The sequence below is a fragment of the Pelophylax lessonae genome (genome assembly GCF_965119305.1).
Source record: "Pelophylax lessonae genome assembly, chromosome: 2".
Taxonomy (NCBI): Eukaryota; Metazoa; Chordata; class Amphibia; order Anura; family Ranidae; genus Pelophylax; species Pelophylax lessonae.
The window spans coordinates 664946452-664971779 of NC_138769.1; the positions used below are offsets into that span (position 1 = coordinate 664946452).

The window sequence follows — 25328 nt, forward strand, 5'->3', positions numbered from 1 at the left end:
AATTAGAAGATTTTCATAGTGTACGATATTTTTTAAATATATAAAAGCAAGTAGCTGTGCCTCAATCCCAGCACTAGGTGTATACAGCATGTGCAGATATGGCTTATTCCATTGGCGCTGGGGTGCGATTCACGCCTCGCTCTGGGTTGAAGGTCAGATTGGTTGTTACACAGGACCTGGAAGTGACAAATTCCTTGCTTCAACGTACGTTTCACCTTACCTGGCGTCTTTAGTATGTTCTTTGTCCCATCGAGAGCGGAATACTGTAAAAAAGTGACCCTTGCTTTTTAAGGCATACTTTATAAAATATTTATATTTGCCCCCGATTTAGCTCTATTTACTTTGAGTCTTGCAATTCAGGGGTCGAAATTTGTCTTGTCCATTGCCTAACTTAAAACAAAATGTATTTTATGCCTTGAGAGTAGAAACCATGTGAAACTGAGGAGCTTCCTAATTAAAAATGACCTCTAACCTGAATCACTAAAATTTATGCTTTCAGTGTATCTCTAGTCAAAACCATTTTCTTTTTGTCTTTGGATATAATAGGGAAGGATTAGACTCTGTCAAGTTTTTATCACTGTCTGTATCCTTGTCGGGAAGATTAACCCCTCTGTTTGTACTGATGGCCGTTATCATCTAGAAAGAAAGTGAAGGGACAATCAGAATTTTTCGAGTTGTCCTCAGAACAAGCGTTTAGGGGAAATTTGAGACACCAATTCTGGGGACTCTCGTTAAGAGAGAAGTTACTCTCACTTTGAGAAATTTCCTCTAACATCCTGTTGGATCTCTGAGAGTGAAGGGTAAATACCCAATGGTACCCAGAAAGCAAAACGAATACCCTGACAGGGGTTTTAACCCTTCCCGTCTCCGATCTAAAAAAATGTGTCTAAACATACCTTTTAATTAATTAAAAGAATACCTAAAGATCAACAACAAGGGCCCTTGTTCAGGCACTTCTGTTACGGTGTACCAACTAACTGTGCTTCTGCTTTGACCCATAATTACAAACAAGTGCCGCTCAAAGCTCCAAGTATAAACCCGGTGATTAAAATCACTATGAGGTCCTGGTTTCCAAAGTGTACATCCAGTCCGACAATAACAACTATTAAAAAGGAACACAGAAGTGCCGCCTGGTTAAATATAACAGATTGGCTTCAGCTTGTCTCCTTCCAAGCTACATCCCCTCTAATGTGTTTCACTCGCTCATAGGCTTAATTATGAAAGACCTCTATGATTAAGCTTGTGAGTGATCGACACACAAGCTGAATTGTCCTTTCGTTTGACCATACAGTCTGTTGGTGTGCGCTTCTGTGTTCGTTTTTGATAGATGTGCTTATGCTTTGTTTTACTGTCATTGTGCCTTTTGGGTGAGAGGGCAGACATGGTCCACTATCAGGGAGCTAATCCAAAGCAGTGATGTGCAACTGTTGCTGGGTTGTATGCATGCAGACAGGAATTGATTGCAAAAAAACTGGAGGAGATCAGCAGTACAGAGATTCAAAAAAGGATGAAAAATTGTGAAAATGGGATTTTATGGGAAAAAGCAGGCATTTGTTTGGGTTATAGTAATTAGTTTAGCAAAGTAATGTCATGTAATATCCTACCACCTCCTGCATTTCTCTTGTAATGGATGTTCTCTCTGGCCAGCAGTGAAGTCCAAAGGTTGAGGGGATCTGTCAATTTGCATAGCAGGGCACCCTGGGATTTAGAGGACCTTGGATGCTTTATTTGAAATTTGTCTAGGTGGACAGGCATCTCCATCATACAAATGATGATTATGCTTTTTTTTTTTTAATGCGGCATCTGATTTTCTCTCCAGTTCAGCATGTTGAAGATGGTGGCCTGAGCTGGTTAAAAAAGTCACTGCAGAGGATGAAGGAACAGGCAGAAAGGGAAAAGCGGAGCGTGGAAGATGTTGTTGCTGAAAGATATGGGGTGAGAATGCTTTAGTGAAATATTCACATTTTTATGACACCGTTTGTAGTACTGTAAATATGTTAAACCAAGTTGCATTCAAAAAAATATTCCGTTGTGTCCTTCCTCTTTAGCTCTTCATTTACTTAACAGGTAGTCTCCAGTCATCCTGTTTGCCAGGATGAATTATGAGGAGAGAACAGCTCTCCTTTCCTGCTATTTTTTTTTTGCATTCTTTATCAAAGTTTTCAACAGTAAGAAAAATGTTCGTAAAAAAACAGAAAAATCTGGGTGGCACACCCAGAGCATAAAGTACATAAAACATTGTTGCTGTTACAACAAAGCATATGATCAACTTGCAGGTAAATCTAGAGACACTGGGCGTCCAAAAGATCTAAAGATATGAACAAGAATAAGTCCAAACTGTCCTACCAAATAGCCATATACACTCATCAGTTAATAACCCAATATCAAACGATAGACCCTGCAGTACCCCGTAGAATGGTTATATAAAGGCAGTAAATAACATAGCAGCATAAAAACTAGTGGCACCTAAAATTATATTCTGTACAGATAGATGACAAGCACGAAAGAAAGCGTGATACAAAATAAGGATAGCCAACCCTAAAGCAGGTAACCAGTCCGCCAAGATCACCGCTAAAGGTTCTCAGAAGACTACAAGATAAGCCAGATAGCCCAGTAGCCATTGCTGGAATGTAATAGATAACCCGTGATCCACCACCATCAATCAGCTAGTTTTCTCTCTAATTCCTCTGTACAGGTGTATTCAATCCAGTCAGACCACAATTTATTGAACCTTTCTTGAGTGCCCTTCATGGAGCTCTTTTCTGCTATTTAAATCATATATGCTATACAGCATGTGCTTTCTGTATACCATATGAGAAAAATACATACCAGGATGTTTGCAAAATCTAAGAGGAAAAGAGTTATCCATCATCACTAAGCAGGAATGGTGACATGAATGTAAGAGACAATGGCTCTATGGACTGATAACTTCAATGTGCGATTCATTTTATCAAGCCCATGTTCATCCAGTATTTTACACTACACTATATTGTCAAAAGTATTGGGACACCTGCCTGTACATGCACATGAACTTTAATGGCATCCCAGTCTTAGTCCGTAGGTTTCAATATTGAGTTGGCCCACCCTTTGCAGCTATAACAGCTACAACTCTTATGGGAAGTCTGACCACAAGGTTTAGGAGTGTGTCTATGGGAATGTTTGACCATTCTTCCAGAAGCACATTTGTGAGGTCAGGCACTGATGTTGAACGAGAAGGCCCTGGCTCGCAGCCTCTGCTCTAATTCATCCCAAAGGTGTTTTATCTGGTTGAGGTTAGGACATTATGGACCTTGCTTTGTGCACTGGTCCACATCTTTTGGTGGAGGGGGGATTATAGTGTGGGGTTTGTTTTTCAGGGGTTGGGCTTGGCCCCTTAGTTCCAGTGAAGGGAACTCTTAAGGCGTTAGCATACCAAGACATTTTGGACAATTTCATGCTCCCAACTTTGTGGGAACAGTTTGGGGATGGCCCCTTCCTGTTCCAACATGACTGTGCACCAGTGCACAAAGCAAGGTCCATATAGACATGGATGAGCGAGTTTGGGGTGGAGGAACTTGACTGGTCTGCACAGAGTCCTGACCTCATCCCAACAGAACACCTTTGGTATAAATTAGAGCGCAGACTGCGAGCCAGGCCTTCTTGTCCAACATGTGTCTGACCTCACAAATGCGCTTCTGGAAGAATGGTCAAACATTTCCATCGACACACTCCTAAACCTTGTGGACAGCCTTCCCAGAAGAGATGAAGCTGTTATTGCTGCAAAGGGCAATATAATAAATGTTTTCTTTTGGGTTTAATTCTGCTTTAAATATTTCAGTGGAAGCATTCTGCTATATCTGTTTGATAAGTGCAAGAAACCTGTTGATTTTGTCAGAAATTCAGAGCTGTCCAATGTCCTTGCACACCTTCTGCGTTATCGCATGGGCATGATGGGCAAGGGAAAAATGTGCATGCAGTCTTTTATTGTACTGCGTATGTGTTTTTATTTATTTTTTATTTGCTTTGCCATACATTTAAGGCTTTCAGAAACCTTTCCTATTTTTGTCAGAAATTTCGGAGCGTCCACAGCCAATGATTGTGATTCTTTTGCCAAGTATGCAAGTTATGTAAATATTTCAAAGGCTTTCCATGAGGCGGATGCGAGAGTACCTAGCTCCAGAGGTAGAAGACGCCAGTCCACCCCATGTTGAGCAGGCCGTCGCAACCGTGACGTGGGGAGCCAGAGAAATGGAGGAAAGTATGCAAGTTATATGTATCATTATTTTAAACAATTTTTATCATTTTGTTTGTGAACAGTCCATGGAAATCTTCCAAAGTAAAATGGAAGCTGCAGAAAAAATTGCATCGCAGAATTCTAAAGGAGAACAAGCTGACCGATGGGAAAGGTGGAGAAAACCTAGCCATCGTGACCATGAGTCACAAAGGTCAGCAAGGCCAGATCGTTCAGCAGACTATGAGAGACGTAGAGATAAATATGAGGGATCCCATGACAGATATTCCCATAGAGATGACCGAGCGCATCATTCAGATGAAACAAAGAAGGAAGAGAGAGACTCCAAGAGCAACAGAGGGGGAGCTGAACGTAGAGAATATCTGGCCAAACGTGTGGAAGAGGCTGCTGTCCCAAGCAGTAGTTCTTCCAAGCTCAAAAATGTGTTCCTGAAACCATCCGAAGATGATCTGTCATTTGCTACTGGATTTAAGCCACAGAAAAATAAGCCTGGTTTCTTAAAACCTGAAACTGATGGGGCTCAGTCATTGTGGAAGAAGAGAGTAGAAAGCCACAGGGAGGAAAAAAAACAATCTAAGGTGACAGACGATGAAATCAACCAAACAACTGAACCGAGAGAATCTACTGACAAGGAAAAGAGGCTGCCAGACACACCACCATCTCCAAGGTAAACCTTTCATGATTCAATAATACACAATAACTTTACTTCGTGGGGAATTCTAGTGTCCTTCTAGGATCACCCTTGGAAGTGGAATGGAGGTACTAGCTACCTCTAGTATTAAGTGTTCAGCACACTGAGGTCTCATTATTTTGAAGTGGTGAAGCTGAAACAGGACCAATATATCTGAATGGTGATAACACAATTGCTGTTGTCATCATTGAGGTGAAAGCTGTAATTGAAGCTTCTGATTTCGATAGCAACTTGTTGCTGTAGGGAAAGGTGACCTTTGTCATTATTTGAAAGGTATGAACACACATAGACAGAGAATTCTGCTTTCTCTGTCGCTCATTGACAGACGTAGTCCTCCTTGATTAATATCAACTCGGGTTATACTGCCCTCTACAGGAGTAGGACTAGACAGGAAAGAAAACGTTCTGGCCACACCCTAGGGGCAGTCCCAGAGGGTATATCCTCTCACTTCCTGCTACAGCAAATCAGTTTTTTTCTGTCTAGTTAGGAGTAAGGACCTAGATTCCTTGCTAGGATCTTCGGTCCTGGCAAGATTTTTTTTTTAGAAATACTTTTTTAGACAGCTTTTTTTCTCCAGTGTTCCTGTGAGATCTTCAAGCAAGTACGCTGAAACTGGGCGACGGGCTGGATGTTGAGATCCAGTGGTCACCCCAGTTCAGCCTACGAGCGCGTGCAGGCCATAGCTCCGCGCTGGGTCGGCCGCGACATAGTCCCACTGGACGGGGACTGACCCTGCGAGTTAAACGTCTCGCCTGGACGCCAATGACCAACAGAGTCACGGTGTACGTATTGGTCGACAGCCCCCCCCACCCCGGTGGAGAGGGGTTCTGTCAGGAGTTGGCGCCCGCCTGGTTTCGGTATGGTGAATAGAATGTTCCCCCTCTCCCCCTGTCGGGTTTGTTGGTGGACGCGGGCCCCTCTCTGGGATGGTCGGACACTCGGTTTTCTGGGTCTCCCCTCTATCCTATAACAGGTCACAGATCCCCCAATTTGAGTGTGATTTTTGTGAATAGAAACCAGGAGGCTTGGTTTGGGAGCTGACTATCTAAAAGTCACTATATGACTGTAAGGGTGACTGAAGTCAGTGGCAGACTACTAAGAGGCATTACTATTGAGGTATAGAGGTATCCTACCTGTCTAGTGTGTACACAGGCCGATGCCTATGCCTGAGTTACTGCAGCCACAGATCGCCATCCCTCCAGAAAGCCGGTCACTTCCACAGGCCGCACAGCCTCCCGCAGGCCGAGGACACCTCCCGCAGGCCGAGGCACTTCCGCAGGCCGCACAGGCTGAATGCACACATCCCGCAGGCCGCTGCTAGCTTGCAAGCAGCCGCTAGCCTACACAGGCCGCCCCCATTTTCCTGCAGATCGCACGCGGCCGCCATATTGGCGTAGCCTCGTGTCTCCAGCATGTTTGAGGCGACCAAACACCTCGTGGAGTAATTGGGAGGCGCCGGAAGGCGTGTAAAGGGGCGGAGCCACCTCCTTGGCCCAGGGAAAGCAAGCCAAAGACTTCCTGTCTGTAACAGACAGTGCTGGAAGCAGTTTGATAAGAAACTTCTGTGCATCAGGTGAGCCTTGGGGTCTCTCTCTCTCTCTTTCTGAGGGGTCCAAGCAGGTAGACTGAGGGGCGCTACTGCGCTGGGGGACTAAGTTAAAAAAAAAAACAAGAAAAAATGTTTTTTTCTTGCAATAAATTTTTTTGTGTTTGCTGGCAAGTGTCTTGTTACATGAACCCTTCCACTCATGTATCCCCACCTGATCCCCTCGGGGTGGCCGCAGGACCCTCCAATACCCCACTTGTGATGATGCATTATCAGCAGTTTTGGAGTCTTTGGTATCCCGGGTGGAGGTAGCCTGTCAGGGACGGGGGTCAAGAAGAGCGACCTCCACCTACCCCTATGTCATCTGATACTTCAGATACGGATTCTGAGCTTGTCATTGCCGGGAAACCTTAAATCTTGAGGTTACACCTGCAGAGGTAGCTGAGACTCATATTCCTTTTTTTGGTACTAGCAAGCCTACTAAAATGGTGAAGGGTTTCCCTTGCCCAAATGGGGTCTTCCGTAACGCATTGCTAGGCGCTATCATTTTGAGGAATCCCTCATTACAAAGATGGACGGTACCACCAATAGTGGACTCACCGATTTCCAGACTAAATAAAGCCACTGTTATCTCGTTGGATTGACAGAATGGGCCCCACCCATCTCTAGGGTGGGGGGACGTCTTCACCGGTTTCCGGATCCAGGGCTTTCCAGAATCCCGGATAAAGGGGTTCGCAAGGTCATATGGTCGGGATACAAGATCGAGTTTCGATCACTTCCACCGGTGCGATTCTTCCCTTCCAATATTCGACATCTCCGGGTCGCTTAAAAAGCTTTGCGGGGAACAGCTTGATGCAACAAGCAGTGGTAGTTCCCATTCCTTGGAGGAGTTCTAGTCGAACCTGTTCACAATGCCCAGGAGAAAGGGCTAGGTGCGTCCCATTCTGGTCTTGGAAGAGATGGAGTCTATCCATACAGTGGTGGCCTCCCTGCATCAGGGGGATTTCCTGGCGTCCATAGACATTTAGGATGCCTATCTTCATATCCCCATCTTCGCAGGACATCAGCGTTTCCTTTGCTTTTCCCAAAGATCATCCCTGGTTCCCACCAGGAGACTGAACTATCTGGGCCTAATTTTGGATACATCCTTGGCAAGAGTGTTTCTCCAGGCGGAGAAACTCCAGAAGATTTAGTCAATGATTCGGATGTTGCTGTCCGTCAACTGGCTGGGATTGATGTTCGCCTCCTTAGAGGCAGTATCGTTTGCCCAGTCTCATACCCGAATTCTCCAAAGAGGAGATTCTTCTCATATGGAATCGGAATCCCGATTCCCTGGACAATCGGATCCGATTGAGCGAGCAGACCAGGGAGGCTCTGGTCTGGTGGCTTCGGTCTCCGATGCTCAGCCAGGGGAAGTCATTTCTTCTGATAAATTCCAGGTTACCGATAAAGGTGTTGGAACTGAGAGCGATCAGACTTTGTCTGATTTACTGGACCGAGCAGCTCCAGGGCAGTCCGGTTCAGATCCAATCGGACTATGCCACAGTCATGACTTATGTCAATCACCAAGGGGCACCAAGAGTGCCCTGGCGGCCATAGAAATGGCCAACATTCTTTATTGGGGTAACAGTTGTTCCAGTTCTCTCCGCGATATTTATCAGCCGTCAGCCGTCAGATTATTTCAGCCGTCAGATTCTGGATCAAGAGGAATAGTCTCTTCATCCAGAGGTATTTCACCAGCTGTCCCTTCATTGGGGCACCCCGGATATGGATCTGTTGGCAGGTTGGCTCACCAGGGCTCGCACCCGCGATCCTCTAGCGGACACAGCTGACGCGCTGAGCGCCCCGTAGGGGCAGTATCAGCTACTGTATGTCTTCCCCCCTCTCAAGTTACTGCTGAGATTTCTCCGCAGGATAGAGGTGGAGGGAACTCCAGTTATCCTGGTAATTCCGGGCTGGCCTCGTCAAGCCGGGCATGCCGACTTGGGCAGGCTAGTCGCAGACGCTCCTTGGAGACTTCTTCTCAGGGAGGATCTGCGGTCTCAAGGACCGATCTTTCATCGTGCTTTACAGTCGCTGGTTTTAACGGCCTGGCCATTGAGACCCAGGTACTGAAGGACAGGGGATTGTCAGCTTCAGTTATTCCTACTCTAATTAAAGCAAGGAAAGCGACTTCTAGCAAAGGCTATTATCGCACATGGAAGACTTATATTGCGTGGTGTGAAGCGTTGGGATTTCCCCCACGTACCTATTTGGTGACTTTGGCTTTTCTTCAAAAGGGGGTTGAGCAGAAACTATCCTTGAGCACTATCAAGGGTCAGGTTTTCAGCGTTAGCAATCTTCTTTCAGAAGCCGCTGGCTACTCATTCCTTGGTGCGGAATTTCATCCAGGGGGTGCGGCACTTGGCTCCGCCAGTGCGCGCGCCCTTACCGCCCTGGGATCTTAATTTTGTTTTGTCGGTTCTGTAGAAACCTCCCTTTTAAAATATCAGGGAGATTCCCTTGCTTACATTATCCCAGAAGGTGGCCTTCTTGGTGGCTATCACTTCTGCACGCAGGGTGTCAGAACTGGCTGCATTATCATGCCATTCCCCATATCTTGTGGTTCATAGGTTCCTAAGGTGGTTTCAGACTTTCATCTGAATGAAGATATTGTGCTACCTTCCTTGTGTCCTCAGCCCAATCATCCTCGGGAATATGCGTTGCATTCCTTGGATGTGGTTCGGGCAATCAGGGTATACCTGAAGGCCACGGAATCGTTCCGTAAGACGGATTCACTTTTTGTGATGACGTATGGCCCCAGAAAGGGGTAGCCTGCATCTGCTGCGACTATCTCCAAATGGATCAGACAGACGGTGGTACAGGCTTATTCGATTAGGGGTCGGAATCCTCCGTTCCCTGTTAAGGCGCACTCCACTCGAGCGCTCAGTACTTCCTGGGCCTACCGCCATCAGGCGTCAGTGGTCCAGGTGTGCAAGGCGGCTACCTGGTCGTCGGTTCATACCTTTACAAAATTTTATAAAGTTGATGTGATGGCATCGGCGGATGCTTCATTTGGCCGCAAGTTTTTGCAGGCCGCAATTTGAGGAGACCGGTGGTCTACCTCAAGGGTTTTTTCCGTTGGAATTTCAGTTGAGTCTCATCGTGTGATTGATGAGCCTTTAAAACTTCTAGTTGGCACCGGTTGGGCCTTCTAGATTGGATTTTGATTTCCATTATTCCACCCCTCATTTGTGGCACTGCTTTGGGACGTCCCGAGTTGATATTCATCAAGGAGGACTACGTCTGTCAATGAGCGACAGAGAAAAATGGATTTTTGTAAAATCTTACCGTAAAATCCTTTTCTCTTAATCTCATTGACAGACGTAGTACCCGCCCCTCGGTTTTTGAGTTGGGTTGGGTTAAATTCTCTAAACACTGCTTTGTGACATAACTGATTTGCTGTAGCAGGAAGTGAGAGGATATACCCTCTGGGACTGCCCCTAGGGTGTGGCCAGAACGTTTTCTTTCCTGTCTAGTCCTACTCCTGTAGAGGGCAGTATAACCCGAGTTGATATTAATCAAGGAGGACTACGTCTGTCAATGAGCTTAAGAGAAAAGGATTTTACGGTAAGATTTTACAAAAATCCATTTTGTAGAGATGGCGTGACTTCCCTACCATAATCCCCAAGTCTGTTTTAGTCCATTTTGAGCTTTTTAAGTATTTTTTTTTCCTCCTATTGTATTCTTCATACTATAAAAAAAAAAAAAAATGAATATAGATATTGAGAATCGAGCGTGCACACCTTGGAACTCAAGTGCAGAGATCTCGCCAGTAGAGACCCAGAAACTTAAAGCTGTAGTAAACCACACCTTTAAATAAAAACAAATAAACCCTGCAAGACAATTGCTTCGCATACTAGCACATTATGAAATACTTACCTTAGAACGAAGCCCTCTAGTCACCGCTGGCGGGGCTTCCATCTTTACCTGGTCTGTCTTCCGGGTTTGAGTGCTCCAGGCCATCTGATTGGCCGAGCTGTGATGTTGTCGTGGCTGCGCCATGAGGCTCTGAAGTAACGGCACGGGTATGCCATACCTTCAGAGCGCATTCATCGGTGACATCACTGGTTGCATGCAGTGTATGTATCTCTAAACAGTGCAAATATGCTTTTAGCACTGGTTCACACTGCTGCAACTTTTCATGAGACTTGCTGTGAAGTGCGACACAGAAAGTCATGTGACAAATCAAAACACATTCATTTAATGGGTGCCGACTTGAAAAAAAAAAAGTTCCTGCACTAGTTTTCTGCATCTTCCTTGTGACACGAGTGCCATAGACTGCAATGTTACAATCACAAAAGTTACAAGGAAATCATTTCTTTGTGTTATCTTTGCAACTTTATTTGTGACCTCAAAGGATTTTGTAAGTTCAGTAATATGTGTTGCACTCTGTATTGTTATGATTTGACAGTCGCATTAAATATTAGTCACGTGGCCCCAAACACCCCCCCCCCCCCCCGCCGGTGCCTCTCCGGGCTCTCCCGTGCGATCGGGAAGCCCGGCACTGAAGCGGACGGTTGCGCTGGCTGATCATAGAGCTAATTAGGGACTGGAAAGTCTCTGATCATCTCTGTGGTCTAGGAGACCGGAAGCGACAAGCATTTTCCGCAAATGTACACCAAACCATTTTCTTTTTTGAAACCATCAGATCATAGTTACATAGTCAGGTTGAATCTAGTTCAACCAATAAAAGGGGGGTAAAAAACCCTGCAATCCCATATACACAATCCTATACCCACAGTTGATCCAGAGGAAGTATTTGGAGATGAAATCTCTTTTCCTCTAGACATAGAGTGCCCCCTTGTCCTCTGTGATGACCTTTAAAGTGGTTGTAAAGGAACAAGTAACTCTTCTGTTCTGTTCTTCTAGGCTCCATTCACACATAAGCATTTCGGATCGTGGGCAGAATTGCTGCGATTCTGCCAGCGATTCCGAATAATTGCAAGTCGCGGGACGCCCGAGCGATTCCCTTGACTTGCAATGGCACCCCAAAAGCGGAGCGATTCTGCCTTGATTGTCGCCTGACGAATCGCGATAAAATCGCGCAAACATAATCGCGGGATGCCTGACGCCCAAAAGAAGTTCTTGTATTTCTTTTGGGTGTCAGGCATCCCACGATTTTACCACAATTAATCAGGCGACAATCGTGGCAATATCGATCCGCGTTTGGGGTGCCGTTGCAAGTCACGGGAATTGCTCGGGCGTCCCACGACTTGCAATGATTCGGAATTGCCGCGATTCTGCCCGTGATCTGAAACGCTTATGTGTGAATGGGGCCTTAATCTCTCCTACACTGTGTAATTGCTTTTCTTAAATGCCTACCTTATCTCTGCTCTTTTATGGCCGATTACGTGACCTCCGGCTGCTGTATTCCTCCGAGCTACAAAGGGAGGGGCTGAGTTCTCCCTCCGACATCAGCTGGGAAGGGCATGTGACTGCTGTGACCGGCCAAAAGAGATTTAAGCTAAGGTGTTTGCGGGCTTCATTTTACAATAACAATTACACAGGGTAGGAGAGATTAGTAGGAGGAGGAGAGCTGCGGGTGACGGAGGCACCTAAACTGACCACGGTAAGCAGGGCTCAACAGCCTTGTTTACTGTGGTCAGCACACAGAGGGGACACAGGAACAGGCAGGATCAGCCAGGTTTTTTACAGGTTAGAGAGGGGCAGATTAGACAGTACAAGCACTGTGCTGTTTAATCTGCTATAGGAAAACAGAAGCTCTCTTTTTCTTTTTATTTTTTTATTTTTTTGGGTTACAACCACTTTAAAGTGAATAATGTAACCCAAAGTTCACTATGTAGACCACTTATCATCTATTCATACATGTTGATTATCTCCCCCCTTAATCTCCTCTTCTCAAGAGAGAATAAATTCAGTTCCTCTAATCAATCCTCATAGCTGAGCTCCTCTGTGCCATTTATCAGTTTGGTTGCCCTTCTCTGCTCTTTCTCCAGTTTCCCAATATCCTTTTTGTGAATTGGTGCCCAAAACTGAACTGCGTATTCCTGGATGAGGTCTTACTAATGATTTGTACAGGGGCAAAATATCTTTCTCTGGTGTCCATACCTCTCTTAATACAAGAAAGGACTTACTCGCTTTGGAAACCGCAGATTGGCATTTCATGCTGTTATTAGGCTTATGATGTACCGAAACCCCCAGATCCTTCTCCATTTTTTTCCCCAGTTGTACTCCCCCCTAGTATGTATGATGCATGCACATTCTTAGTCCCCAAGTGCATAACTTTAAATTTATCGACATTAAACCTCATCTGCCACATAGTGGCCCATTTTAACAGTGTATTGAGTTTGGCTTGTAAGTTGGAGATATCCTGTAAGAAAGTTATTCCACTGCAAATCTTGGTGTCATCTGCAAACACTGAAATGGTATGTTTAATCCCAGACCCTATATCATTTTTAAATATATTAAAAAGTAAGGGTCCCAACACTGAACCTTGGGGTACCCCACTGATAACCCTAGACCATTGAGAGTATGAATCATTAACCATTATTCTCTGAATACTGTCTTTTATCCAGTTTTCTATCCATTTACAAAATGATTTTTCCAAGCCTGTAGTATTTACACCTCACATTAGCCGTGTGTGGGGAACTGTGTCAAACGCTTTTACAAAATCCAAGTATAGTACATCCTCAGCCACCCCTCTGTCCAAGGTTTTACTTACCTCCTCATAAAAAGAAATCAGGTTTGTTTGACAACTTCTGTCTTTCATGAATCCGTGATGTCTATTGCTTTAAATACTTTTTTCCAGTCTTTTTTTAAACTCTCCAGTATCTTCCCAACTATAGAAGTTAAACTAACAGGTCTATGGTTACTTTAATCCTTTTTTAAATATAGGCACCACATTGGCCTTACGCAAATCCAGTTATACTATTCCTGTCATTAATAAGTCCCTAAAAATTAGAAACAATGGCTCTTTTAGAATCTGTGGGAGTATGCCATTGGGTCTCGGTGCTTTATCCACCTTTATGCTGTCTAAATATTTCTGGACCATATCACTTTTGAGCCATTGTAGAGGCTGTGTCACTACTATCCCCATTATAGACATGAGCTCCCCTATGCTCCTTTGTATACACAAAGCTGAAGAAGGTATTTATTTGCCTTTACTTTGTCCCCAGTCACCCACTCCAAATTTATTTGTAAAGGGCCTACATGCTCAGACCTGACCTTTTTACTATTAATATATTTGAATAATATGTTACGGTTTGTCCTATCTTTTGCAATCTGTCATTCATTCTGAATTTTTGTGGCCTTGATTTCCTTTACATATTCTGTTATATTCCTTGTAACATTTAGGCGATGATAGTGTTCCTTCATTTTTATGTTTTTTAAAAACTCTCTTCTTATTTATAGCTTTTTTTTTTCTTACAAACAAATTTTATTGGTTTTTATCAACAAATACAGAGAAAGTGGTACAGACCATGTATACTTAAAATAAACTTGTGATGGCCGCATCCACAAGTTAGACATTCAACGTCACTGTGCCTCTATTAATGTTACCACATAAAGAATTCTAAACAGAAGAAAACGACAAGTGGTAACTGTTGGTCTTAATAACAGCAAAGCACTTCTTTGAGACTTCAGAATAAACCTGATAAGTGTAACTGTCCTCTTACAAATAGATGTAGAGCTTGCAGGATTTGAACCCCATGAGGTCAACCGTTAGTACTGTGTATGAAGCACTCTACCTCATATTGGTTTAGTACAGGTCTCTATGTACAATCTTTGGACCTTCTGTGATAATAGAGTGTGGGAGCATATGAAGCTCGAAATAAAGAATAATTATATATATTGTGTGATTCATGTGGGGAATCACGATTTATAGCTTTTTTAACTTTGGTCTTGAGCAATATAGGTTTTTTTTTTTTTTACTTTTTAAACTTATATTTTGCAATGAGTTCACATACAGTCTTTTTGAAGAATTCACATTTCTGTTCTGTGTTCATCGATGTCTATATTTCCTCCCAGTCTAATGGCCCATACACACGATTGGTTCGTTACTACAGAACTTTTGAGAGCCCATCACATCAGTTTATCCGATACTATGCGATCAGACAAGCACAAAAATCTTTTTTGTATGATACCAGATCGTACGTTTTTAGTTTAATCAGTACAGTGGTCGTCCAATACAATACAAATACACTACAACACATTACATCACTTGAGATTTTTTATTCTTTCTTCCGAAAATTTTGGTAACCCTAGTAACCTCTCCATTTTCGATATGCGACTAGCATGCAAAAAAACCTAAAAAAAACAGAACATCTGGCGTCTGATTTTCAAGCCGTGTGTACAGGCCATTCGCTTTGGAGAGCAGCCATCTTATAGACCCCAGGTGTGTCTATAAAGAGGAACTGTCATGCTTTATTATGACAAGGGATGTTTACATTTCTTGTGACAGCAATAAAAGTGATCAAAAATAATAAAATTAAAGCGACGGTGTAAAAATAAAAAAATGTTATAATAATAATAAAAACTAAAATGTAAAGCGCCCCCCTGCACAGAGAAGAACACATATGTCAGTCGTGCACGCATTTGTAAAGGATGTTCCCACCACACTGGAGGTATCAATATGTCTAGTGCTTGGCCTCCTTTGTATCTCTAAACTGGTAACCTGTAAAAAAAATTTAAGCGTCACCTATGGAGGTTTTTAAGTATAATAGTTTGTCACCATTCCATGAGCATTTGCAATTTTGAAGGGTGACATGTTCGATATCTATTTATTCAGCTTAACATCATCTTCTATATTTTACTAAAAAAAATGGGTTATATATTTTTTTTTACATTTTTTTCCCCAAAAAAATGCTTTTGAAAAACTGCTTCACAAATACCGCGTGGCAAAAAAAAAAATTGCAACAACCACCATTTTATTCTCAAGGCTAAAAAATATATAATGTTTGAGGTATCTAAGTAATTTTCTAGTAAAAAATACTGAATTTTACTTGTAAATAAAGAGTGCTGAAAGGGCCTAGTCTTTAAGTGATTAATCCACACCTTTCCGCCATGCTGCATTGTAGTTCCCCCGTCTGTTCATTGGATAGTGAATCAGTTGTATTGTGTGATAATGTTGAATCACTTTCCAATGAGCAGGCTGGTGTCATAAGCAATTGCAAAGGTGAGACCGGTAATGGTAAGGTCACCGGCCTGGATATGGGATGTTGGAGAGGTCTGTGAATCATAATACTGGCGTAAGGGAATTGTATATAAGTTTATATTTATTTATATATATATACATTTATACGTGTGTGTGTGTGTGTGTGTGTGTAATTCAACTGTATGCCTAACTGTTTGCTTGGAGCTAATCTTTAATAAGTAAGGACCAAAGGGTAAGAGGAGGCTGTCTAATCTCACCAGCAAAGATATTTATCAGCTGGATGGAGATGAGAAGGCCTTGCATTTCATGGCATCTCTTCAGCTCTAATATCAAGGAGTTTGGTCTAACAGAGTCGCTAGAGCACATACAGAGAAGAAAAGATAAAAACCTAATAGATCTGCTCTGCTGAGCCACGGGAAACTAGAAAAAGAAGAAGCCTCGCAGTTTGATAGGAGGAAGAAAAAAATATATTCTCTCTGTTGGTTTCTCAGATTTGGGCTTGCACAACCACTGACAGCGACGGGGGGTTATCAATTAGGAAAGCTTTCAGCCGTACTCCTCTTTTTGTACTGTTTTTCTAACCTATTCAGAGCATGGCAGGTCTTAAAAAAGAATTTCCTGACCTCTATCCTGCACTAGAAAGTGGGGATTCTAGGAATAGCTTTTACATCTAAATTATGCCAAACGGCAGTACTAAAAGTGTTAGATAAAAATCCTACGTAGCACAAAGGACACACTCTGGAACAAATGAACCGTATACATTCAAAGATAAAGATTGCTGATAATGTCTTATTTATTTTTCATTCACTGAACTAGCAGGTAAATATATAACTTAAAAAAAAAATGTACTATTAAAATTTCTTAGCTGTTTTTACTATATTCAGACATTTTTTCCTTTTTTGTTCTTTTTATAGAATTGTTTTTTTTTTTTTTTTTTTTTGTATTTTTAATTAGCTGATTGAGGACTTGCAACACACAGAAGCAAATTTTTTTTCTGAAGTATGACACAGAAAATATAAAAGATTATTTGGTATTTTATATAAAAATTTTATTAAAATACAATTTTATACAAGGTGTGATTATTAATAGACCGGTGTTCTTTAAATTAAAAAAAAATCTAAATTTCCAAAGCTGTACTCACTGAAAATACAATATAGACCTTTGCTTTAAAACAAAGCAGCAGTCCAGCTTGCCAACCAAAGATTGCTCTAATCAATAGTGCTGTTAATAGGAACAGTGTTTGGAGTGAGAGGCTTCTTGCAAGCTTTTAGACTGGTGTGTGTATGTATTTATTTTCAATGCAAGACATTCGTTTACTGTAATTTAAAACACATGCACAATGCACAGATTCACCTGCAGTGAATATTACTTTCACTGCCTAACACACAAACCTCTATCTTTTTTTATTATTAAATACCAAATAGAGGCTGCACCCATAACATAGACTGGACAGAACTTTTGGGGTTTTCTAAAGAGACCACACAGCAGCAGCTGTTTACTTTTAGACTATTTAAAGCGGAACTTCATATAATAAGGCGGAATTCCGCTCTTCCTCCCCCTGCTCCTTCACATTTGGCAAATGTGTTTTTTTTTTTGGGGGGGGGGGGGGGGTAGGAGCTGGTACATGGTTTTGACAGGTACCTGCTCCTCCACTTCTAGTCAGATTACTGCGGGGCCAATCAGATGGCACAGGGCGGCTTGTGCATGCTCAACGAGCAGCCAGCTGACCACAATTAGTATGCCAGCACTTGCAGCCGAAGCCCGGGGAAAAAACCTCTCAGACTGATGACACTGCTCGATCCTGAGACAGGTGAGTGCCTATTAAAAGTCATCAGCTACAGTTTTTGTGGCCGCTGACTTTTCATTTTTCAAAATATGACTGAAGCTCCTCTTGGGTCCGGTTCACACTGATGCGATGCGGGAAGGCTGCGAATCCGCAGCCTGTTCCCGCATCGCACACGCACCCCCGGCAGTTCACACTGCCATATGCGATACGCTGGGGGTGTCAATGTAATCTTAACGACACCCCCAGTTTGATCGCATATCGCAGTGCGATCGTGCAGTTCGCACAGGATCGGATCGCACAAGTGTGAACCGATGTGCGATCCGATCCTGATGCGGCTTCCAAAAAGGGTCCCTGTGCGTGTTTGCTGCGGCTGCGGTGCGAATTTAGCCATACAAAGTGTATGGCTAAACTCGCACCGCACAGCCGATCGCATTTAATGAAGGAGCAGTGCGCTCCGACATTACATGCGAACCCGGCACTCGCACAAGTGTGAACCGGGGCTTAAAGTGAATTTTTGTGGTGGTGTTCTGAACAGGAGAGAGGGAATGGAGTCGCTGCACTGTGTGTGTGAATTTTTTTGTCTTGTGCTATTGAGGTTTGTAAACAAGATGTTTTTTCTAGAACATAAGAATAACCTAAAATTGAGAGTACAAAATATGCATAAGAAAAATTTCCCATTAAAAAGAAAACCTTGTTTCAAGTTTTTTTTTTTTTTTCATACCCAGGCTTAAAACAATAAAAATACATAATAAACTACTATACAGTCCCTTTAGGACAGGGGTGTCCAGCCTTTCGCCCAACACAAAATTGTAAACAAACTTAAAAATATATAGTTTTTTAAATTCATTGTAAAAATGCGTTTACACTTCGCAAACACATGCTGCCAAAGAAAAACTTGACTGTCTGTTTACTGATCTTTTATCTCCCCAAAGAAAAATATTCCACTTTTAACAATCACGCCTTATTCATATCATCAGTTTTCAGTAGCACCTATATTTGTGAGCAACTATTTTTAAGGATGAAACACACAAAGGGCAAAATTAGAATCAAAATATCTAATGAGCACATTGAGAATTGTTACTTCATCCATCCAACCAGATATTGATGCATTCGTTTATCAAAAACAGCATCAAATATCGCACTAGCTCTATGTTGCCCTCTCTTACTTTTATAAAATAAAATATTAAAAGAAAAATGAAGTTTTATTACTCATATATGTACATTTTCTATATCAGTGATTTTAACTTGTGATGTAAAAAGTAGTGGGTAGATCAGCGCATCACTCAAATTACTTAAACGTCAATTGTCACCTATGTAGAAGCAGCTGCTATAACCAAATATGCTGATCACTAAGCATACATCAATAAGCAATATATAGTAAAAGGTACAGCGCTACTAATAAATCTTGTGCAAATATACAATTATAGTATATATTTTTTGTATATTTGCACAAAATTTATTAGTAGCGCTGTACCTTTTACTATATGTAACTTGTGATCTGCCCGAATTTTTTGTGGGGCCCAAGAAAATTCTGCCTCTTCAAACTTGGGCCAGGAAGGTCAAAAGCTTGGACACCCCTGCTTTAGGAGGAGTTTTTTTTGTGACTCTCTCAAATAGTAATCGACTACTTTTTGCTATGTAAACCAACTTCATCCGGCAGGTGACCACTCTGTATTTGTCACCATTGGACTTTTTTTTTTTTTTTTAAGCTATTGCTTTCCAAGCATAAATGTGTAGGCCAAATCTTAAACAGTTGGAGAAAGTGAACATGAAACGTAAGCACTTGCCGACTGGGCCACAGCTGAATGACGGCTACGGCGTGAACAGCTTATTCTGGGAGCACATTCAATGACATCCTCCCATAATCCCACTTCCCGCGTGCTACCTTGAGCCTTGAGCAAGGACACGGTAGTGTCCGTGCTCTCCGGGTTTACCCCGCCCGGCGCATCACGGTAAAGGGCCAATAACAGCGGCCCTTTACCACGTGATTGCTCCATCCAATGATGGAGCGATCAGTTGTCAACAAACCAGCGCATGTCAGGGTTAGTTCTCTCCTCTCCGCACACTCTGTACACAGTGATCGGTAAAGCGTGTGAGGAGAGGAGGGAAACCACAACACTGCTCATCTGTGCCTCATCAATGCCTCAATCCTGCCCATCTGTGCCTCATCCATGCCTCAATCCTGCCCATCTGTGCCTCATCCGTGTTTCAATCCTGCCCATCTGTGCCTCATCCGTGTTTCAATCCTGCCCATCTGTGCCTCGTCCGTGTTTCAGTCCTGCCCATCTGTGCCTCATCCATATCTCAGTCATGCCCATCCGTGCCTCAATCATGCCCATCTGTGCCTCAATCATGCCTCATTCATGGCAATCTGTGCCCCATCTGTGCCACATTCATGCCCATCTGTGCCTCATGCATGCCCATCTGTGCCACATCTGTGCCTCATGCATGCCCATCTGTGCCACATCTGTGCCCACCCATGTCGTGTGCCCACCAATGCTTCATCTGTGCTCACTCCATGTCACATCAGAGCTCTTCCGTGCCTCATCTGTGCCACATCAGTGCTCATCCATGCCACATCACTGCTTATCCATGCCACCTCTGTGCCACATCAGTGCTCATGCATGCCACGTCAGTGCTCATCCTTGCCACATCAGTGCTCATCTGTGCCACATCCATGCCACATCAGTGCTCATCTGTGCCACATCCATTCCACATCAGTGCTCATCCATGCCACATCAGTGCTCATCCGTGCCACATCAGTGTTCATCCGTGCCACATGAGTGCTCATCCATGCCACATAAGAGCTAATACAGTGCTTATCAGTGCCCTACAGTGCCTCACAAAAGTATAATGGGTAGTCAGGAAAGTAGATTTGTAATTTTATGTCCCTTGAGCACTTGGCAGTGCTCCCTGAATGTTGGGCCTCTGTATATGGCTAGGCTGTGTAAAAGTCTCACACATGAGGTATCACCATACTTAGGAGGCATAGCAGAATGTATTTTAGGTTGTATTTTTGCTATGTATATGCTATGGGTTAGAAGTATCTTATGAATTGAACATTTTCCAAAAACTTGTGACCTGTTTAAAAGACTCATAATGCCTCCTAGATTATGTGTTCGGGTGTTTGCTTTCCAAAATATGGTAATTTTTTGGTCGTTTGCATTGTCCTGGTGCTCCAGGGCATTCAAAAGTGTGATAGGTAGTCAAGAAATTGCATTTGTAGTTTACTACACCTGGAGGTGCTACTTGGATGTTGGGCCTCTGTATGTGGCCAGGCTGTGTAAAAGTCTCACACATGGTATTCCCATACTCAGGAGGAGTAGCAGAATGTATTTTGGGGTATAGTTGCAAGTATGCCTATACAGTGTGTGAGAAATAACTAAGTAATATGACAATTTTGTGAAAAAAATAAAATAAAAAATATTTATATTGAAAAGAATCGTGGGAAAAAAATACAACTTCAAAAAACTCACCATTCCTCTTACTAAATACTTTGGAATGTCTACTTTCCAAAAAGGGGTCATTTGTACTTTCCTGGCTTGTAAGGGCTCTTTCACACAGTATGTCCGTCGGACGGACTCCGTTTATCTCAGCGGGGGATCGATCCGCCGATTCCCCCGCTGAGCAGGAGAATGACAGCTGTTCTCTGCACTGTGTGCGGAGACGCAACTGTCAGAGGCCCATACATCTCTATGGGGGAATCGGATGGGAACGGACCGTTGGTTCGTTCTCATCCGATCCCATCTGATCCGATCCGCTGGACGGATGGAAAATAGGGTTTCCATCCGTCCAGATTTGACAGGTCAGATGTCAGCGGACATGTCTCCGCTGACATCCAATGCCCCATAGGGATGCATGGGGGGACCGTTCAGATCCGCCAAAAAAACTGACAGGCGGATCTGAATGGTCCACCTGTGTGAAAGGGGCCTTAGGGTCTCAAGAAATGAGATAGGCCGGCAGTACATCAGGTCTGATCATTTTTCAATGATTGGCACCATAGCTTGTAGACTCTATAACCTTCACAAAGACCAAATAATATATACTTATTTGTTTTTTTTTTTTTTTACCAAAGATATGTAGCATTATAACTTTTGGCCAAAATTTATAAGGAAAAATTACTAAATTTTCCAAATTTTTAAACTAAAACAAAGAAAAATGCATTTGTTTACAAAAGTTTAGTTCTTTTTTCATTTATAGCACAAACAAAAATAAAAAACCCAATGATCATTAAATACGACCAAAAGAAAGCTCTATTTGTGTGAAAAAAAGGACAACAATTTCATATGGGTACAGTGTTGCATGACTGAGTAATTGTCATTCAAAATGTGAGAGCACAGAAAGCTGAAAATTGGTCTGGTTAGGAAGGGGGTATAAGTGCCCAGTGGGTAAGTGGTTTAAATTATACTACTTCTTTAAGCAGCCATTTTAGTTTTAGGGTCCTTAATCTGCAGTAAAAAAAAAAAAAAATTGAATGGTAATATGGCAACACCACTGTTTGAACAGTGTAGACCACTGGTGCCTATGAATGGCCCTGAGGTGATGACGGGTTGCAGTTGAGGCCCCCTATATATAGTAAGCAGATCACTACTGATGTCGCTATAGATAGTTTTATGGGAGACTTTTTTCTGCAACTCAGCCAAATTAGTATAAGCAAAGGTGACATTAAATTAGGCAAAATTATATATCAAAATAAAAAAAAAATGGTTGCACCATTTCTATGAAAAGGAAAGGAAAAAACATTTTGGCATCCCCATTGCTCCTGCTGCTAGATGCAAGTATCGATTTTCTTGAATCCATTGTGTTTGAAATAGACCTAAATGAGAAAAGAGAAGGGAAACATCGTTCTCGTCGTGCAGAGATCCTAATTGGGCCTTTATAATTAGTCACTTATACTTGGGTTACCAACAAACAAGCGGACAGCGGTGGGCATTCTTTTTACGTAAACAGGCATGCTTTGTAATTTGAGTGTCATAAATGTACCCTGTATTTACAGGGCTTGACAAATTTGCTTTGAATCTAGGAGCCAGCTAAAAAAGTTAGGAGCCAGTTTGTGTGCGTGTGTGGTGATATGTAACGTGTAACGCAATCGGCGTTTTCATGTGCAAGCACCCCTACACGTGTGATTACGTTTGTACGTGAATATATGTGGGGGTAGAGGGGGGGGGGGGTATTATGTGCTTGGGTGTAACTTTCATTTTTTACAAGTCATTTTTACATTCTTTCCGAGTGATGCTGGCTGGGGTAATTGTCAACGGGGACCCGGAAGTGATGCCATACACGTTGCTTCCGGGTCAGGAGCAAGCATGGGAGTAGAGTGGACGTGTGTCTGCTCTACTACCTCCCCTCTACCCTGAGGCGCCCACTGTGCCTTTCCCGGGTCTGCAAATGGGTAAGCGAAGCCCGGGATACATAGCGGTGGGCACTTTACCAATGTGTATAGAAGAAATTGGCAATCAGTGGAGCCACCTGAATTCTTCCATCTGACAGATGAGCCCTTCTGCTATAAGGCTATATGTAAAAAAAAAAAAAAACTACCTGGCCTGCGCCCCGAACTCCATGTCCTGGATGTTGGGCAATACACACTGTGCATCCCTGCAGCAGGGAATGGGCTGACAAAAGCCCAGGCGCCAGGGCACAATTTGTAGTTGCCATGGCGACCTGGCGCCTGGGATTTTTCAAGCCTTGCTGTATTAGATGTATGTTAGCTAAAAATTCTATACAGATGATCAAAATGATCTTAAAAAAATACCTTTGCAAGTACATTTGAATATTTTAAGAAAAAATTGTTCCTTTAAGCCACTGTATTATGTATAGTATAATTGACCTTAGTCAGTCCAATCTAACCATTCCCACACTCAAGCCTTCCAACCAATGCTTAACTGTCCACATAGCCAGAAAATAGCACCATATGATTTATTTAAACCACATTTTATAGCTTTGGAAGTAAAAACAAAGTGGAGTAAAATGTGATCAGGAATTAGCTTCTGTTCTCAGTCCTTTAAAGCCAGCAAAGCACAACTTCCCAAATGACAGCAGTGGGGATTTTCCAACGACAGAACAGATGTGTGTGGGAATCCATGAAACTTAAGAAAGCGGCATTGTTACAGAGGATGCACCAGTGTGGATTGGTGCAGCTTATGCTAAACTATGACAGAAAATCTATGAAAGTTGATGGCTGGAGGCTCATTGTGACCTGGTTTAAAACACGGCTAATCCAAATCCGGGATATATTTATATCGTATATATTGCATGGGGTTGTTAAATCTTCATCCTCAGTGCTCCACAAAGCAGACTGAACTATTAGAAGAGCATTTCATTTTCTAGTTTACCTACAGATGTGTCCAATTTCCTGTTACATTTCCTAAAACCTAACTCCAGGCTGGGAAGCACATAATATTATTAGCAAGCCACTTGCTTAATTGTTCCAAAAAAAAACACTTCATTTTTTTTTTTTTTTTTCAAAATCCATTTTTCTCATTAATTTGAGCTTCCAAATTTTCCCCTTAGGGCAGTTTCTCTTTTTTGCAATCAGGTGCCACTATATTCTCTTAGTGGAGATGTGGAACCCGGTCGGGTTTCCTTCACCGTGTAGTACACAGAATGAGAGGAGTAATGTGGTTATTGTGGGTGGGTACAACAGTACCCATTCATGACCTCAGCCATTGATTGGCATCTTTAGAAAAACGCAGTCTGTACTGCACTTCTACGTAGCACAGCACTGTCCACCACCAGCCCACCATGTCCATGCCTTCACATGGAATCATGGGAAATGTAAGTTCTCATTTCCCCAATAAACAAGAGCACATCTCGCCAGGCCATCCCCAGCACAATATACTTTACAGAAAATGATGATGACATCACAAACCTAAAAAAAATGAGAATGCATTAAAAAGTAAGGCATTTATTTAAGTTTTTTTTTGTGCTTGTGGAAAGGGAGCTTAAGGTCCAAAATGGGCAAGATTGTGGAGTTCAGCTTTAACATAAAGCATAATCTTGTTTATTCTTCACTAAAAATTACAGTTTTATATCTTTATGTTTGAAGCCTGAAATGTGGCAAAAGGTTGGAAAGTTCAAGGGGGCCGAATACTTTCACAAGGCACTGTATCTAGAGATAAAGTAGGGGTTTCTAGGCTGATTGGGAGAAGGAAGACCAGAGAACCAATGCATTAAAATAGAATTAATTTATTAAATGTATTTAAAACAAAATTAGTATACACACAGGGATGTATAAAGGCACATATAAAACATCGCTTATATGCAAGACATATGTTAAAAACCACAGCACAGAAATATTTCCCTATTATGGGAGCAATACATGCTTCAAGCTGATATTGGTGCAAGAAGTCTTAGATGATATTCGGTTTGTGGGTCCCAATGAGCCAACGCATTTCGCATCAGGCTTCGTCAGGGCCAGAGAGACCGAGCAATACCGATATTTCTTGCTGTAAACGAAGATTAGATGACAGGTAAGGAAAATCACAATCCCTAAAGTTAGATAATGGTTATGAGTGTCGAATTTGGTCTGTTACTCTCCTATGTAGGTAGTAGAGAACCCCCATATATCAGTGGCAATTATTCCATCTTGTCCTTAGTGAAAGTTTATTTCCTCTTCCTGGTTCATAGATCCAGGGGAAACAAGATAACCAGGCTCATGTGCTATAATTCATTAAGCTCCCCTAAGGACCCACTTGTCCGACTCAACCATAGAGTCCACCTTAATAGGGAATGGGGAATATATCACACGATGCCAGGTAATATGCTTAGAAACAATCCACTGTGAATATATAGAGGCAGGCCTGTGAATGGTTTAGGCTGTACACCATTCAAAAGTCATGATGCCCATTCATGACCCTCTAGCCTCAGTAACGATGATTTTCCGCATGTGCCTGCCCCCTCATAGAGACTTTGAATGAAATC

The 25328-nt window shown here is 42.6% G+C and overlaps 1 protein-coding gene across 1 annotated transcript in view; it reads left to right on the forward strand.

The window, feature by feature from the left end:
* Positions 1-25328, forward strand: part of CWF19L2 (CWF19 like cell cycle control factor 2) — a 410652-nt gene that overhangs the window by 74473 nt on the left and 310851 nt on the right. The window contains exons 7-8 of the mRNA XM_082245347.1: positions 1820-1935; positions 4297-4898. Of these exons, the coding sequence (XP_082101473.1) occupies positions 1820-1935; positions 4297-4898 (718 nt within the window). The remainder of the gene's footprint in view (positions 1-1819; positions 1936-4296; positions 4899-25328) is intronic.